A 19,194-nucleotide genomic window follows, 5' to 3' on the forward strand; every position below is an offset into this window, starting at 1 on the left:
ATTCTGCATTTCTATCAAGCTCCCAGTTGATTCTGAAGCTGCTGGCCTACATGACACTTTGAATAGCAAGGCTACAGAGCACTGTTAGAGATGAGCAAAGTGAAAATAGGCCTATAATATATCCCTATACATCTAAAAAGGTAAAAAGTAAATCACAGAGGGAAGCATAGCATGGTGTGACTGAAACAGCTGGTATAATATTCTAGTTTAGGTGTTCTTGGTTGGCTATTCCATATCCATTCATATTCCCTTTCCCATGCCTGCAATTATTATGCATCCTTAAAATGTTAAATACTTGCTTTCCTAGGCTCCCTAACAGCTAAGGGTAGCTATGTGCCCCAACTCTGGCTGACGGGACCCAAGCAAATGTCTGCTGGGGTCTTCTGATAAACGAAAAACTTGGTTGCAGGTAAGACGTGGGCTACCTCTTCATGCTCTTTCTTGCCTTAAATGATAATTTGATGGTTAGAGAGGCAGCGGCCATCTGGTTACCACTAGGCAATAAGCCAACATATAAAGAATGATCTAGCAGAAAGACTGAAAGAGCATAGCCTTGATGATTAAAGCTGTACCCCTGCACTAGCCTGGACTACCTACTACCAGACTTTTTATGGAAAATAATTGAATGTTTGTATTGCTGAAGCCATTCTTATTATCACTGTATAAGCCATTGTGTTATAAATCGGATACATATTCTAATTAGAAAGGTGATTCCTCTCCTTCAAGTCACTTCAACAGTTCAGTCTTGTCCTTACGGTGAACCCTCAGCCTTTAACATTCTATTTGTGTGCTCTAACAAAGAGTCTCATAAATGACCTCCTAACTGCCAAACACAAAGGCCTTTTCAGTCTTCATCAGGTATCAAATGCTCATGGTATTTGACTGTTTCTCATCCTTTCCTCTTTCCTTTGCTGATATGCATTGCACTGCTCTGGTGTGGTCCTCCTCTGCCTCTACTGCTCCCTCTGGCCCCTTTGCCTCTGCTCCCCTTAAATCTGCATGCTCCCAAAATTTCCATGTTTGGTCCTATTTCCTCCCCACCCTATGTCCTCCCATTGTGTACTTTCATCAGCTCCCACAGATTCAACCACCTGCAACCATTTCATTGAATAGTAGTAAACAATAGTTAGCATGCATTTTTCCAGAATGGTGATGTAAGCTCAACCACAGGCATACCTTGGAGAGATTGTGGGTTTTGTTCCAGATCACAGCAATAAAGGGAATATTCAATAAAGGGAGCCACACGATTTTTTGGTATCTCAGTGCATATAAAAGTTATGTTTATACTATCCTGTTGTCTATTAAGCATGTAATAGCATTATGTCTAAAAAACAATGTACATACTTTAATTTAAAAACACTGTATTACTAAAAAGTGATAACTATCATCGGAGCCTTCAGCAAGTCATCATTTTTTGCTGGTTGAGAGTTTTACCTGCAACTTGTAAAAAACACAATGTCTGCAAAAGTGCCATAAAGCAATGCATAATAAAACAAGGTATTCCTGTATAAAAAGCAGTGATGCAGTGAAAAGTGGGTTTCTTCTCCTGTCTAGCTGACCCTACCTGAGCAAAAAGTGTCTCTGGTAGCAGCAGACCTCTAAGGGAACAAGGACCAAAGAAAAAGGTACGCAAAAATATGCTGCGTTTGTTTCTCCTTACTGTAGCTACCCTTCTTTTAAGTTGTGAATCCTTGGATAAATAAATAAGGAACCTATACTAAGTGTACGTGCGTGCGTGTGTGTGTATGTGTGTGTGTGTGTGTTATGGGTGTATAGTTACTTTGAGTCCAGTCAAACCATAACCCAACCTGAGATACTACGTACTCTATTTAGGTCTATAGTATGGAAATTATGACACTGTACTAAAGTTATTTGTTCACGTTTGTGTTCTTCATTAGAATGCAAGGTCATGTAAGTCAGAGGATATCACTCTTTTGATGAGTGCTTCTTGAAAAAAAGGGAGACTTATTGGATGGAGTAGTTTAGGACTATGGAGCACAAACAGCTTCACTGTGTGAACTCTTGAGATCTCTTCTAGCTCTGTGTATTCCAATGACATCACTTCTAGTTTGTGTGAGATATTATATCTAAGTATTTAAATCACTTACTCTTACGGTGTACGTTCTACCTCCAACTCTGTCCCGGGCTTCTAAAACCAAAACATTAACTTCATGTTCAGCTAACAGTTTAGCAGCAGACAATCCTAAAAGGACAACATAATTAAGGAACATATTAACATTTAAAAATGGAACATCCAAGATTTAATCAAGTCTACACATAAAACTAATGGAGGGCATCATACACAACCGCCTGATTTTACTGTCTTTCTAATAAATTCTGACCACACTGTGATTGATCGAGCCACCAATTTTATAATCTGTCATGCATATTATATTATCTATCAAACTTTTATTATCTATCATAAGGTTGGTTGACAAAGTATAATAATTTTTAAAATATAGTTTTTGTCTTTTGATGATAATCAAATCATATTTAAGAGAACTTAGTGAACCTTAAACTAACCATTACTGTGCACCTCTTCTAGAAATCCTAATTGTATAAACAGAAGACTAAGTTTTTCTGGATACTTCCCCTGGCTACACCTTAGTATATTTGTACTTTTCTCAACATAAGCCCCCCATGGTCACCTACTATGATTTAATATCTGTATTACATACTTGCTAGATCATGTTTTCCCCACTAGATTCAAAGTTACTAAAGAGAAGAATCATGCTCCATATTTTATTCATTCACTTAAAGCTGAGAATGTTTTCACCGGTAAATAAAAACTGCTATAAAAGATTAATTTTAAACCAGTATAGTAATACTAGAAAAGTAGAGAAAATGTTGTGGATTAACATTGTATCAAAGGTGCATCCTATCAACATAACTTATCTCTGATGTTAATGTGACCAACTGGCTGAGGTAGTGTTTGCCACGTTTCTCTACTGTGAAGTTACTCCTCCCCCCTCCCTTTCCATGCTATACTCTTTGGAAAGAAGTCTATGCACAGCCTACACTTAAAAAAATACAGAAATAGACTGATGGTTGCCAGAAGGGAGGAGGGTTTGGAGGACTGGGTGAAAAAGGTGAAGGGATTAAGTACAACAAGTTGGTAGTCACAAAATAGTCCCAGGGATATAAAGTATAGCATAAGGAATATAGTCAAGAATATTGTAATAACAATGTACTGTGCCAGGTGGGTACTGGAAATTTTGGGGTGGTCACTTTGTAAAGTATATGATTATCTAACTATGTTATACACTTGAAAACAATACAAAATAATATTGAATAAAAACTGTAATTGAAAATTAAATTTTAAAAAACTGGGGAGTTATGTTCCACTTTCTTGAGGGTGAAGTATGGACATAAATTATTTAGAATTCTTCAGCTTAGGAGATTTGTCTTCTCTCCTATTTATTTATTTGTTTATTTATTTATACCAGTATGGATTCATAAACAGCTGTTTTATATTTGGGATATAATCTAATACCATGTTACTTATTTTGTTGCTCAAGTTCTTCCAGCTTTAGTCACTGGAAGCTCTTTCAGTTGCCTCCTGTGTTGCTTTGACATGCTCTCATCATTTTGTGTGTATGTGTCTGTGTATTTCCTTAATTTCTGGTATTATAAGATGTTCCAGTCTCATCTTGTCTCTCTCTGTCCTAGCCCTAGAATCAGTCATTTCTCCAATGAGCCTTGGTTTCTTTTAATGGTTCCTTTTATTAGAAACCAAGATCTGGGCTCCAGGTGTGCCCCGTTGTTATTGGGGTGTCATTGCTTCTAGGCTCTCTCAGCTCACCGAGTTAGAAAATATGTGTATATACATTTTAAAAATTTACATTTTTATGCTTCTAATGCTATTTTATACTTAGTTATCTTTATACTCTTATTTTAAAAATTATGAAGCAGACTACAGAGATAAAAATACTTCAAGAAGAAAAAACGTTAGTGAGAATATTAGGGTAAAAGAGAAAAAAAGAATGACACCAGGAATAAGATTAGTAAGACGATACAAATGACACCTAAATATTTATAAAAGTGGTTGAGGAGACGAACTATTGTGATTTTTAAAAATACTAATTTGACAGTTCACTTCTAATGGTATATATCCTAAAACAAAAAAGAACTGCAAACATTTTGTTCAGTAATCATTTCGTTGGTGCTAGTATTGGTATTGTTATTTTGAGGCTATTATGTATGTGGTATGGAATAAAGGATCTGACTACATTCAAAATGCAAAAACTGAAAACAGGAAAACAGTTCATAGCAAGGCAAATTTTTAATAATTTTGCAATTTAAGTGTTTTTTTGAATATGTTTTTATTGATTTTAGAGAGAGAGGGAGGGAGAAGGAGAAATAGAAACATCGATGGGAGAGAATCAACATCAATCAGCTCCCTCCTGCACACCCCCTACTGAGGACGGAGCCCCGAAACCCAGGCATGTGCCCTGACCAGGAATTGAACCAGTGACCTTTTGGTACCTGGGTCAACGCTGAACCACTGAACCACACCAGCTAGGCTCAAGTTAAGTGTTTTAAATAAGTATGGTGAGTTTAAAACAATACAATTCCACTCCTGATTTCTCTCTCTTCAATCATTTAGATTTTACTGAAACCTAAATAAAGTAGGTTAATTGATTTACTAGGGAGGTTAAAAAAAAAAAAAGAAAGTCTGCTAAAAACACACCTCATTTGAGAGTTCAGGCAATGGTATTCCTGGTTATTAGATCAGGGGACCCTGGGTGAGAGTATGCAGCCAGCTTTGGGGTTGCCATGGCAACCTCAAATCATGCTCCAGCTTCTTAAAGCCACTGCCCTTGGAAACTCGCTTCCCAGATTCTGCAGTGCTTCCAGCATCCTGAGATGGCTACTGTCCCCGTAGAAATGGTATAGGAAATGACAACCCACATAGTGAACCTGGAGAAGGAGTTAATACTATATCTGCAATGAAGCCTTCAAGGAAAAGGTCCTTTGCTTCCTGGAATACAAATCTCAAGTGTCCTGTCACTGTGGAACCTAGCTTGACACTTACTTTTGGCTTCTTTACATCGTCCGGGGTTTTTCCTTAATCGTACTTATGCTTACAATGCTCTATTTTAGAAAAAAAGAAATTGGTCCGTTTCAGTCGTGTCACCCTTTCCAGTTAAATTTCTGGTTTTTCTTCCACAACAGATGATCTAGTGTCTTCCCTTCCTCACCAGAACAAACCTTGAAAAGTAGTGTATTCCTGCCCTAGCCAGTTTTGCTCAGTGGTTAGAATGTAGGCTAGTGGGCTGAAGAGTCCTGGGTTCAATTCCAGCCAAGGTCATGTACCTCGGTTCCAGGCTCGATTCCCAGCCCCAGTGGAGAGGCAACCAATTGATGTGTCTCTCTCACGTTGATGTTTCTCTTTCTTTGTCTCTCTCCCTCTCTCTCTCCCCCCCCCCCCCTCCTTTCCACTCTCTCTGAAAAGCAGTGGAAGAAATATCCTCTGGTAAGGATTAAAGAAAAAAAAAAAACAACTAGAGTATTCTTCAAAAAAAAGTCCAGTGACCCTACTGTCAATATAGACAAATGATATAATCATCTGACACACTGTCCCTGTTATCCTGTTTTCTTTTTCTTTTTAGCACACACTGCCACCTGGCACTTTATAAATATTAAAAGTTAGCAGATTCTAAACACTACTAGTATATTTTCTGGTCTTTCGACCAGTATTATACTTTTTAGCAAGAAACAATAGAGAATATCATGTGCACACACATTTGTTTTGTACATACAACCATTCCTATCTATCAATCCATCCATCTATCTGTACATCCATCTATATTTCTGCTTCCTTTCAGAAATAATTCTCTGCTTTTGAAAATGCCAAATCTTCTAATCCCTTTGATAAACCCAAAGACAGTGTTGTCTCAAATGATAAATAGATAAAAACTAACAATTAACTTCAATTTGTCCTGAATTGGACAGACTGTCTAGACAGGCTTAATTTATTTAATTATTATTCAGCATTCATCTTCACTTTAGATAAATGGATCTCACCCAAGTTAGGGAATGCAATTAGCCTTTAATTCATTATTTTCCCTATTCTTTCACTGAAACTTAAAATACAACAAGGGCGCCCCACACTGCTATCCTCAGATTCTGCACACTAAGACGCACTGTGGTTTAAAGCAACAGATTCCAGAATGTTTTATGGAACACTAGTCCTCAATAAGCTCCAGAGAAAGTATCAATGTTCATGGAAGTTGGGATATCTCATGCTGTTTCTCCTTCTGGGAAATGTGGGGTGCGCCCTGATAAGTCCTACAGTGAAGACTCCTGTTTAACTCAGCACTTCTCTATCCTCTGCCTTTAAAGAAACAAAACAAAACAAAAAAACATATCTCAAAGCACACTTTGTGAAAGCTGATTTCATACCTTAAAAGACTGTTATATTCACAGTAATGAACTCCCTTGAGCAGGTTCCCAGGTGAAGCTGCTAAGAGTATTGGAAAAAAGTTTTAATGTAGCTTTGGCTTATGCTCTGCTGACTCTCCTAGTTCTTTCTGTTTATTCTTAAAAGTGGCATATTCTTCAACTTTGATATTTGTCACCACCTTGGGATATGATGTATATAGTATGCAGCATATTAAACTTTAAAGTTAATTTTCTATTATTCAGTGAAATGGTCTCTGGCAACAGAATTCTCACATAATTGCATGTTTCGATTCTTGGACTGAATACTCTGAGGACAATAAAAAGTATACTCAAACATCAGTTCATACTGAAGTTTTAGAAGCAACGTTCAAGAAGTAGGAAAACAGAGAGCAAAAACCATAAATTTTGCTCTAAGGCACATAGTAATCACTCAATCAAGAAATATTTATCAAATGAATGATTAAATGAATAAATGTACGAATACATGCAAGAAAGGAGGCTTTCGTTTAAGTCACAGGTCACAGTGAACTCATTTAATCTGGAAAGGGTTACCTTAAAGGTCATCTTTATACACAAGAATAAACTCAAAATGGATAAAAGACTTAAATGCAAGTCGTAAAACTATAAAAAAATCCTAGAAGAAATCATAGGCAGCAATATCTCAGACATCTCAAGTAGCAATGTTTGCTGATACATCTCCTTGGGCAAGGGAAACAAAGGAGAAAACAAACAAATGGGACTGCATCAAAATAAAAGGCTTCCGCACAGCAAAAGAAACCATCAACAAAATGAAAAGGGAGCCCACTGTATGCGAGAACATATTTGCCAACGACACATCTGTTAAAGGGTTAATATCCAAAACATATAAGGAGCTCATACAACTTAAAAGGAAGACAAACAATCCAATTGAAAAATGGGCAGCCCTAGCCAGTTTGGCTCAGTGGTTAAAGCGTCAGCCTGAGGAATAGAGTCCCGGGTTTGATTCTGGCCAGGGGCATGTACTTTGGTTGCAGGCTCAATCCATGGCCCCAGCTGGGGTGTGTGAGGGAAGCAGCCAATTGATGTGTCTCTTTCACATCAATGTTTCTCTCTCTCTCTCTCACTCTCCCTTCCACTCTCTCTGAAAAGCAATGGAAAAAATATCCTCAGGTGAGGATTAAAAAAAAAAAGGGGGCAAAAGACCTAAATAGACACTTCTCCAAGGTAGAAATACAGATGGCCAAGAGACATGTAAAAAAATGCTCAATGTCACTAATCATCAGAGAGATGCACATTAACACAACAATGAGGTATCACCTCACACCTGTCAGAATGGCTACCACCAACAAATCAACAAATGACAAGTGCTGGCAAGGATGTGGAGAAAAGGGAACCCTCGTACACTCCTGGTGGGAATGCAGACTGGTGCAGCCGCTATGGGAAACAGTATGGAGGTTCCTCAAAAAATTAAAAATGAAACTGGCATTTGACCCAGTGATCTCAGGTCTTGGAATATATCCTAGGAAACCTGAAACACCAATCAGACAAAACATATACACCCCTATGTTCATAGCAGCGCTGTTTATAATGTCTAAGATCTGGAAATAGCCCAAGTGCCCATCAGTAGATGAGTGGATAAAAAAGCTGTGGTATATTTATCCCATGGAATACTATGCAGCTGTGAGAAAGAGGGATCTCTTGCCCTTTGGGACAGCATGGATCGACCTGGAAAGTATTATGTTAAGTGAAATAAGCCAGTCAGAGAAATACAAGTATTACATGATTTCACTTATATGTGGAATGAAATGAACAAAATAAACTGATGAACAAAACAGATCCAGAGACATTAAAGCATGCAACAGACTGATATATTTCAGAGGGAAGCTGGGGAGGGCAGGAAGAGATTAATCAAACAACTTATTTGCATATATGTATAGCCCATGGACAAATGAGAGTGTAAGGAAGTCTAGGGAAGGGGGTGGGAGCAGGGTGGAGGGGGCCAATGGGGAAAATAAAGAGGAAATCTGTAATACTTTCAACAACAAAGATTAAATCTAGGTCATCTTCATTACATTTCAGAATTTATCCAAAATCCATAGCACTTCTGCCAAGCATTGTTTCCTCCATGAAATCCTTTCCTTGTCACTCATTTACTGCTTCCTTCTCTGTATCACCACTGAACCCCTGAACCAAACTCAAGCACCAAGAGCACTTCAGGCTCATGGGATCCTATGCCACGTGGTCACTGGATAGACAAATGAACTGACAGATAAACTAGAGAACTTAACTCTTCCATTTGGGTCCAAATTTTGTCAAATGCTTCAGTGACCAATGATCTTTATAAGTCATTACAAATGTATATTTAAATCAGGAATGTATACAATCATGCACAGCATAATGACATTTTAAAGGTGAATGCCAGGCAGCACATACCATGGTGGTATACCATCCAGGTTTGTATAAGTACACGCCATAATGTTTGCACAACCACAGAATCACCTAATGATACATTTCTCAGAACATATCCCCTTTGTTAAGCAGCACATGACTGTATTTAACATCAATGGCTTCACTTCACTATGTAAGGTCTGTAAATACCAGTCTTAGAAAACTACTTAAAAAAATCATATCAACCACCACAGCCTTCCATTTTGTTCACTAATGTTTTCTCCTCAGATTATTTCTTTTTAAACCATTTCAGGTTCACTGTTCTAATTTTTATGGTTTTAATGTAGGAAATGCAGGTGCCTTATATTTCAGACTGGATGTCTTGATATTTTGTCATTGTCTATTTACAAATTCACTATTAGTAACTGTCTAATGACCTAATAAATCCTTTAAATTCTTATTTTTCACAACTTCTGTTGTCTCAGTATAAGCCCAAAATATTTACACTACAGGGACAGTGACACTGAAGAGGTTTCCATAACATCAGATGTTGGCCTGGTGTAGAAAAAAAAAGTCTAGCCAGGCCGGGTGTGGCTCAGCGGTTGAGCGTCGACCTAGGATCCAGGCGATCGGGGTTCGATTCCCGGTCAGGGCACATGCCCGGGTTGTGGGCTCAATTGATGCTTCTATCTCTCTCTCTCCCTCTCCTTTCCTCTCTCTGAAGTCAATAAAATGTATTTTAAAAAAAAAGTCTATGCATAAAAATATGCATGATTTCTGCGAAAAGGTAGTACAGCTTTCATCAGATATCCAAAGAGACATTTGCTCCAAAAGGTTAAGAACCACTTTTCTAAACTATCCAAACAATCACTACACATTATCCTACACATACTAGGAACAATTTTTCAAAAAAGAAGTAAATTCTTTATATAAAGGACATTTGACCGAATGGGGTGCCCCATATTTTTAATTTAAATGTTCATGAATCAGTAACATTACATGTAATATATTCTAAAGTATAAATTAGTGTATAATAACAGTCACTACTAGGTTTTAAATAATGAAGCCTTAAAGTAAAGCAATAATAAGGTTTACTATAGTTCTATGAATGACCCTATAGAACAAGCCAAGGGAGGCAGGGCACAGAAGGAGCATTGTCCTGACAGTCAATATTTTAGGAGTCCAAAGCCAAGTTATACCACTAAGAATTTTGTGGCATGTGGTAATTCACTTGACCCTCTGAATCTCAGTTTTGGTACTTTTGAGCTTTTACAGGCTGCAATTCTATGACCCTTGAACATGGTTAATATGTAAGTGAACTCTCAAAGCTTATTATCTGGTTTTTATGTTCTTACTGACACTCTTACCTAATCAATTGATTAAATATTGTTACAAAGTGGGGTTTTAATTACTCTGGCCTAGCAAGGAAGAGAAAAGGGCTTTAACTAAAGCTCAGAAGAGCCATGGAGAAAGTATGAATGAGCACCTATAAAAAAGACCAAAGTACTGATTTAAGTTAGTGCAGGATGTCAATACGAGACATGATGAAAACCATTTCCAGAATACAACATGGAAGAAAAAAATGTTGAGGAGGAGTCTGAAAGAGAAAGCTGAAGAAACAGACCTTTAGGAAGCTGCTAATTACTAAAAAAGACACTGGAAGATATATCACATAGAACTTAATCCAATACCTAATTTTACAAAATGGCAAAACTGTGGTTCAAAAATTTTAAGCTGCCCTGATTCATAATGTTAGACAACAACATAATGAGGAATACACTGTCCAAGGAAAATACAAATTACTGGTAAAACTGAAACATTTTTTCAAAATACAAAGATAAAACATTCCTAACAATCAACTTGTTTCAAACCTTACAACATTTAAAAATGTAATTGAACTTTTTAAAATTCATTTTGTGCAGTTCTAATAACTCAAGGTTAAAATTAAAAGTAACTGTCATTATGAAATCTATCCAACTTATATATATGAAACTATAGTCTTCAAACAAGTGCTGACTAGATGTCTATACTCTTGCAACCCCCTGTATGTGATATAAAACATAACTTCAATATTTCCAGGTACACTTGAATACAAACACTGGCAAGATTTGTTATATGTAAAATGTTTATGTCACACCTGCACAAAGATTGTATGACCCAGTATTTGCCAATAGTAGGCTTCCAAATTTCTTTTTCTCAACAATTTGTCTCTGTGGCCCAATTATACTATAGTTATACTATAATTACATTATTATATTACTGTTAAATGAACTTGTCATATTATCTGAGGATTATGTATAGATTCAAATCAATTAGTTTTGGCAAAATGCTAAAAGTGCCCATTAAATGTCAGATAAACCCAAAAGCTCATTCAACCATGATGATATCAAAAAAATCAGAACCCAAATAAATGTAATTCTTGTATTCTTTGTTCAACATTAAAAAAAGTTTATACAGTAAAAATATGTTTATTTTTGAGAAAAACTGCAAAATATGGGCAAAGAAGTATCCTAAAAGGCAGAAAGTTAATGCTCAGCCTGCACTGCTCAGAGTATCTAAATAACTAAGGCACCTAAAAGAAGTAGAATTTTTTAATGTAAGCTTTTCTTAATCACTGTAAAACCACAGATATGTGCTGCCAAGTTCTGGGTTAAAATGCCTAAAATGCTCTTGGCAGAAATGATTCTTCAGGGTGAAATATTTCAGCAAAAAGGGAAATTGTGGTATGTTGTGGACTCAATTGTCAGAGTTCAAAACACTATTAGTCAATCTTCTTGCAAAATGGCTTTTCTGTCTCAGTACAGAAAGATTCAATCCCTGCTGATTTTACACAGCATGGAGTTTAGGGTGGCTGGTGTTCTCATTTCTTTTAGTGGAGCTCAGTTCATAGATTAAAGTATAGGTGAGTTCTCTATTGCTTAGACACTATTTGGAAATATATCTTTCTACATGACACTTAGAATTTCATTTCAAAAAATATGAAAAAAGCTTTTTAATCAGCCAGGACTATCCAGTGTTATGACTAAAGTGTTTTCACTGTGCACTCACTAACCATGCACAGCTCACCCAGGCACCAAATTCATGGGCAGATGTGGTACACAGGGGTAATCTCAATGGCTACCAGGACCACATCCCTAGAGGCACAATATGCAACTATTTTCCATCCCTGGAACTCTTGCCATGGGCTTAAAATTAAACACTGCTCATGTATGGATCACAGTCTCATGACTCAGTATCTGAGTGCCTCTGGTCTCAGCTGTTTGGTATGTCTTTATTTTATCCTCTTATCTCTACCTGTTAAAGTCCTACTTACCTTTCCAGGTCCCAGCACTTTATTCATATTCAAAATATTAATATTTCCCTCACTGTATTAATGTCAATTATTTTCCTACTTGATTATTTCTTGCAAGAGGATGGGGCAGGACCCTACTTATCCATCTTTTATACCTCTTTTCTTGTGATCTAGATAGTGTCTGGCATATGGTAGAGGCTCCCAAAATGCTTGACAGAGTCCAGGAACCAGAGACACCTCTACTCATAATGAGCTGCTTTTCCTGGATGTGTTCAAAGCTACAGACAGATAATCACTAAGGAGATGCTATCGAGAGGATTAAAATTTTAGGTGATTGGACTAGATGGATTGCCATTTAAAAGCCCCTTTGGCCCAAAGACTCTGAAATATGCATTGTCCCTTGGTAGTGGGCTTTTTTTCTCTCTCCCTAAAGAGAGCCAATTCAGAAATTTAGTCAGGGGCAGATTTTAAAATCTTATGTGACTGGGTTTCTGTCATGAGTTGTTACATTTGCATCAGCTCATGAGTAAGAACTAGCATCTAAAATCAGTGACTGACCCATTATACTTAAAACAACACCAAGAAATAGAGAGAGATTAACCAAAGAACTCATATGTATATATGCACAACCCAAGGAGAGGGACTGGGGTGCGGGGTGGGACGGGGTGGAATGAGTCATTGGGGAGAAAAAAAGGACATCTGTAATATTTGAAACAAAAATAAATAACAACAAAAAGAAATAGAGACAGAAAATAAGTGTGAATTGTTAGATATAGATTATAAACTCTACAAGAGGAGAGAAAAATCAATGGGGAGCTAGACTGATCAAGGAAAGGATCCTTAATCAGGTATTGAATAATAGAATGTAAGTGATCATAGAGAAGCACTTCCATGTTAAGAAAAACAAAACAGGGGAGAAATGGAAGGACAAAATAGACCTGCTGTAGCACTGAGGATAAGAGAGCAGTGTGATTAAAGCTCAAGTCAGTATTGGGGATAGTAAGAAATGCTACTTGTTCAACAATGTGGAGCCAGATAATTGGAGGTGTGGAGGAGAGCTTGAAGGGCTGAAAATAGACCACTGAAGGTCTTGCAGAAGAGCAAGGTGATGAAAGGAGTGTTTAAAAAAACTAAATCTAGGAGGACAGTGAAGGATGGACATGAGGGGAGAGCCCAAAGTAAAGGGTAGCCACTGGGGAGAAGGTCATAACCTAGTGAGCTGAAGGGGTCAAGATTCTGTCCTGAGGAAAGAGGTGTCACTGGGAATGGAGAAAAGAAAGAGCCTGAGAGGAGCTAGAAGGATCTTTTGAATAGGTATAGAAAAGGATGTGTCAAAAATGATGGAAAGGTTGGTGGTGCCAAAGAGAGTCAAGGAAGTGAGGAAAAGAAGCTGGGTTGGAGGGCAAGGAGTCTTTGGGACATGTTAAATATGAAGTAAGAACAAGACATTCAAGTGTGAAATATCCAGGAGCATATAAGCTATGAGACTGGATTTTGGAGGAAGAAAAGGATTCAAACTGGGGACTTAAGAGCTTTCTATAGATAAGGGAAAGGTGGAGTCCTAGAATGAGAGAGAGAAGGTGCATAAGAACTCAAAAGTGATGAACAGTGGAAACTTGAGGCCATTTAAAAACAAGAAGTTCACAAGAATATGGGCACAATGGAAGGAATAGAAAAGGAGCAATCAATGGGGGGGGGGACCTCAATATCCAATAGTGTCATAGAAAACATGAAAGGAGTTTCAAATAAGACATGTTGATAGATGATGGATGATGGATAAGGGCCAGAATATGTAAAATATACCATTATGCTACTTACAAATGAGCAGGGGTTTTCCCCCTCTTAACAACTAACATACTATATAAAATTATTTAATTGGTGAGTAGACAGAAACAGGAATTTTGTGGCTGTGAGCTACATTCTGTTTTATGTATCTTAATGACAAAAGACAGATATTAAGATGTTGTGCAGTCAAACATATACAGAAGGAAAGATAATTTTGCTAAAATGGAGTTGATTTTGAGGAATGTCATTCAGAATTTGTACTCTTCTGGGAGCTCTTTTGTTACATAATAGGAATACTGCAGATGATAAGTACTGGCCATATACTATAAGTATGTGAGTAGCATATTAAGATGTACAAGTCCTGGCAAAAGTTATAAGAAACATTCAAAAGCATTTACAACTTATATAGGGACCATCAAGTCACTCATGGGATACTGCTAAATGCACACAAAGATGATGTGTTTGAGTTTTCAAGAACCCTTGGGAAGTAATGCCTCTCTCTCATTTGCTTATGAAAGACCCAGTCTGTGTGCAAGGTTTATCCAGAGCCAGACTTGCATTGGTGAACCATCTGGGAAGACATCATAGCCATAAGGCAATGTTTCTGGTCAGTTTTTGTGTTAAAAATTACTCAAATCTGACTGATAAGAAATCATATGAGAGGAAGCCCAGTGCCTTTTCCGTTGTTACTGATGGACTGGAATCTGGGTTCTGGAATAGGAGTGTGAACTCCTGTGTAAGAAATGCCCTTTACTTCCCCCAAATGTAAATCAGCAAATAATTAATAGCAACCAGGGACAGATCCAGGTTTTGAGGGGCCTGAAGCTTATAGAATTTGGGTGCACTCCTTAATTAAAAAAAAAAAATGCAAAATTACAAATACAACATTCAGTACAAAGCTGGCTATTTATTTAGAATGAGAACCAAAAGGGACCTGCTGTTGTAAGGTCATAAAGCGTAAGGGTCAGTAACTGCATGATAAAGGAAGAAAGAGCAGGTAATCAGGCAGAGGAAAAATAAAAGATAAAACTCTGCTGAAGAAATACTGGAGCACAGAAAAAGAAAAAGACAAGAATAATATCCCAGAAAGAGCCCTGAATTGAGAAATATGGATGGTATGAGGATAGGAAAGGAGACAGAACTCCTAATCAATTTACCAAACACATTCTCATACTTATTTTCCAGTGAACAACAATCATATTGCTTCTAGGTTTTTGGAAATATCAGTCCACTGCAGGCATTCAACAAGTGTTTGTTGAGTGAGTGAATGAATGAATGGAAGCAAGGGAAATACTTCTTTCCAAATTTTTATTTATTGATTTTAGAGAGAGGAGGGGGGGGAGGAGGGAGAGAGAAAGAGAGAGAGAGAAAGAGAGAGAGAGAGAGAGAGAGATTTATTTGTTGTTCCATGCATAGGTGCACTCATTGGTTGCTTCTTGTATGTGCCCTGACTGGGGATGGAACCCGCAATCTTGGTTTAACAGGACAACACTCTAAACAACTGAGCTACTCAGCCAGGGCTGGGAAATATTTCTTTTTCTTACTCTTCACCAGGATCTGCTTTCTTCTGATGCTCCAACATACATGCATGTTTTTGCTGGCACTGGCAGGAGTTGTCAAAGCAACAGCTTATGCCAATCTCTTTTCTGGTGGTTAAGACTGTTTATCCTCCACAGGCCAAGTAAAAAGCTATCTTCACCCAAACTTAATTTGTAAGCATGTTCAGAATCTCCTCAAAAGGATTATACATAAAAATGGCTTCTGTGAGGCTACCCTACTTACCCCCTTCCTGCCTTTCTCCCTCTTTCTAAATCAGGTCCTACAGGTATACTTCAGAAATTATTAACACCCTCCTGGGTTGTGGACAGATTAGTGTGGGATTCTATCTAGGTTTGAAACACAATTTGTAAATTTCAAACATACCAATTATAACAACATAAGTGACAATTTTAAATACCAGTCATGATGAGGTTTCCAGAAAGATACTGAAAAGCTTCATATATCACTTCATTGGTCAGCTAGCTACAAACCCAAGCCAGGACCAGGGAAACCCAGGCTTACCAGCTGGCTCAACATAGGACAGGATTGGGGGTGGTGTGGGAGCTCTTATTAAAGGATATAAGCAGGGCATACCCTGACATTGACCCCAACTTCACAAAAGAATCCTTTTGGGCAATAACTGCCCTACATCTTCCTGCAAATTCTAAAAAAAAAAAAACAGTGGGAGTAGGTTAAAACTAAAAGCCCACCCCTCTTTTTCTTTTTGTATTGTTCTTTCTCATTGAGGTAACATAGGTTAATATTATATGTTTCAGGTATACAACAGTATAATCTGATATCTGTATACATTATATTGGGTTAACCACCAAAATTCTAGTTTCCATCTGTCACCATATATCTGAACCTTTTACCTTAACAATTCTTCGTCCTTCCTCTTCTCTTACCAAATTTTCTAAAGAAAGGCACTTTACAAAAGAAAGGACAGGAATAACGCTATTACTGCATCGATACTACAAAAATCCGTATACTGATGTCCTTTGCTTGTTTAGGGATTAGAAGTGAGAATCTTAAATGGGAGAATACGAATTAGCCACTTCCCGGCTAGGTGATTTGACTCTAAACGCCTCAGTTTCTTGGTTTTGTAAAATGGAGGCGACTATGTTACCCACCCGACAGGACTGCTGAATAATGAGAAAATCTACATAAAGTGCTAAATAGAACTGCACAGCAAGAGCTAATTAAATGCTAGTATTTAATAGTAGTAACAAATAATTTTTCCTGCCTCTCGCAGTTCACACCACGAACAAAACTGGCACAACCCGCGTTTCTGCTTTGCTCTGGCTGGGGCAGCCACTGTTGCACTCTCGAATACACAATGCACGAGAGAGATCCCCTCCCTCCCCAAATGCCAGAGCGCTACTGAAAATCCCCTACTCTGGGGCGACCAGGGACCCTCAGGCTACCGCTACGGTTCACACTGACCTGAGATGCCACCTCCTATCACGACTACGTCGAACATTTGGCCTGAGAGGCTCGCCTTCTCCCGACTCGCCATGCTCTGGTTGACAGTCTCCCCTGGCGTGGATACAGGAGAGAGGCTGGCCAAGAGCTGGGAGGACTCTTCTATAGACTCTCCTGCTGAGCCCCGGGGCGGAGCCGATTCTTCCAAAGATAGCTGGGCAGAGTCCCGCCCTGAGGGCGGAGCGGATACTTTTATTGATATCCTGGGGGAGTCCCAAGGCGGATCCAGTTCCTCCACCGAGATTCGACTGGTACTTGGCACTGAGCCCTGGGTGGACACTCTTGCAGACATTTGGGAGGAGTTCACCAGCGTAGGAGGTTGTTGTGAACGCCTAAGGGGGCGGAACACTGGGGGCGGGCTGGACTCTGGTAACAACCCTCTGGAAGAGCCATAGACTTTGACAGCTTCTTGTACTGAACTCCGTGGGGTGCTGAGCGCTGGGGGCAGGGGGGTCACCTGAATGGACGGTAGCGAAGAGCTCAAGGACATGACCGGTTCTTGTACCGAATTCCTTGCGTTGCTCAGCATTGAGGGCGGGGGGGGCCCCTGAACGGACACTAGCGAGGAGCTTAAGGACAAGACTGGTTCTTGTACTGATTTCCTTGCGGTGTTAGGCACTGAGGTCAGGGGGGACCCCTGAATGGACGGTAAGGAAGAGCCCGAGAAGGGGACAGATTTTTGTACATGTACTTGGGGAGAGCGGGTTACCGAGGTTTCTTGTAATGACACTCGGGGGGTGTTATTTGGTGCTGCAGGTACTCGAACGGAAAACCGGGGGTAGTTGAACAATGAGGGAAGGGAGTAGCCATGTCCAGATATTTCTGAAGTGCTACTGGGTACAGAGCTTGGTACCAATACCGTGAGGGAGCCGGGCATTAAGGCCTGGATGGATCCTTGTACCGATCCCCTGGGGATGTTATTAGATGTAGGAGGTTCAGTTACTGTTACCCAGAGACTATCGCTATCCAGGATGGAGTCGGGGGCAACCGCCTCAGAGGTGCTGGAGACTCTGTCTGAGATGGAGGTCCGGCTAGGCAGGCTGTAAGTGCGAAAGTCCCAAAGGCCGATGTTAGAGTTGCTATCAGTTCTTAGCCTAGTCTCGGGACCCAGCTGGGAAGGCACGCTGGAGGTCCAGGAGTCGTCCGCATCGGGTGTGGAAGTGTTCGACTGGTGGCTGGAAAGCGAGTAAGAAATGGTTCGCCACTCAGATACGATACTGGACTCGGATGTGGAGGCCCGGGCCGGGATCTGGGCTGAGGCGGGAACGACTCCTGGCTCTCGTTGAGCCTCGGGCCTACTCCCGCTGCCGGTGCCGGTGCCCTGAGAGGCCTCAGCGTTGTGTAAACTCATAGTTCCGGGGCGGCTGGGGGTTGACATTCTCCTCTCCTCTCCTCCGCCCCGCCCCTAAGGGCGCCGGCCTCTCAGGCCCGGCTATTCCTGACCATCACCCTCCGAGGCTAGATCACCAAAGACGCGACATTGTTGTGGCCTGGCTCCGCCTTCCGCAACTGCTGCGGGCGCGCGCGTGGGGCATTCTCGCGTTCGGAGTGGTCTAGTGGCCAGGCGAAGCCACCGTGGGGGGGGGGGGACGGGGGACGGTGGCGCTCGTGCTAGATTGTGCTGGTGGCTGAATGAGAATAGGGGCGTGGCCGCGTAAGGGTTTCAACCGGCTGCTTTTATTCTTACAGTTTAACTAAAAGGAGGCTGGGCCAGGGTAGGCTTCAGGCAGCGGGTACTTTAAGGAAGTGGACCTGGATAGTAAAGTTGCAGGCCTGCCGCTCCACTTGGTTTGGCTCCTTTGTGACATCACAAGGGGCCGGGTGAGGTCTGCGCAGCCTCCTACCCTCCTTCGCGAGGGGGCGGGGTGAAGTGATAACAGTCACTGGGAGAGATGTGGCAATTACCGGTTTTCTGTGAGTTTTTTTTCAAGCCGGGTTGCTTAACCAAAATTGAAGCAAGTAGTCGAGAAAATTAAGGACTCAGCTATCGCAGACTAAGCGGGGTCTGCAGTTTAAAAGCGAAGGTCAACGGATGGCTAAGGTGCAGAAACAAAACAAAACAAAAACCACACGATTCCCGCTTACTGAAAAGAGGAATATTTAGAGCGCATATTTAACTGTGCAGCCAGCCTCTTGTCTTGCTAGTTTTATCCCTTAAATTTCCACTCTTTCTCAATAGAGCTGAGTTTGTCATCGCTAAACCCTCAAAAATAGGGGGAATTATGACTTGGATTCAAAGTAAATAATGAGAACACTAGGAAATTAACTAATATCCGTTCCCACCTATAAACATATCTCCCACCCACCCCTCATCCCATTCTGTA

At 39.9% G+C, this 19,194-nt stretch overlaps 1 protein-coding gene across 1 annotated transcript in view; it reads right to left on the reverse strand.

Moving 5' to 3' along the window:
• Positions 1–18,065, reverse strand: part of LOC107541464 (amine oxidase [flavin-containing] A) — a 60,833-nt gene extending 42,768 nt beyond the window's left edge. Inside the window, exons 1-2 of the mRNA XM_016218531.2 lie at positions 16,832–18,065; positions 2,109–2,203 (exon numbers count right to left, since the gene is read on the reverse strand). Coding sequence (XP_016074017.2) covers positions 2,109–2,203; positions 16,832–17,747 — 1,011 coding nt within the window. The 5' untranslated portion in view covers positions 17,748–18,065. The remainder of the gene's footprint in view (positions 1–2,108; positions 2,204–16,831) is intronic.
• Between the last annotated feature and the right edge of the window lie 1,129 nt (positions 18,066–19,194).

The sequence above is a fragment of the Miniopterus natalensis genome, chromosome X (genome assembly GCF_054644295.1).
Source record: "Miniopterus natalensis isolate mMinNat1 chromosome X, mMinNat1.hap1, whole genome shotgun sequence".
In the NCBI taxonomy this organism is placed as follows: domain Eukaryota; kingdom Metazoa; phylum Chordata; class Mammalia; order Chiroptera; family Miniopteridae; genus Miniopterus; species Miniopterus natalensis.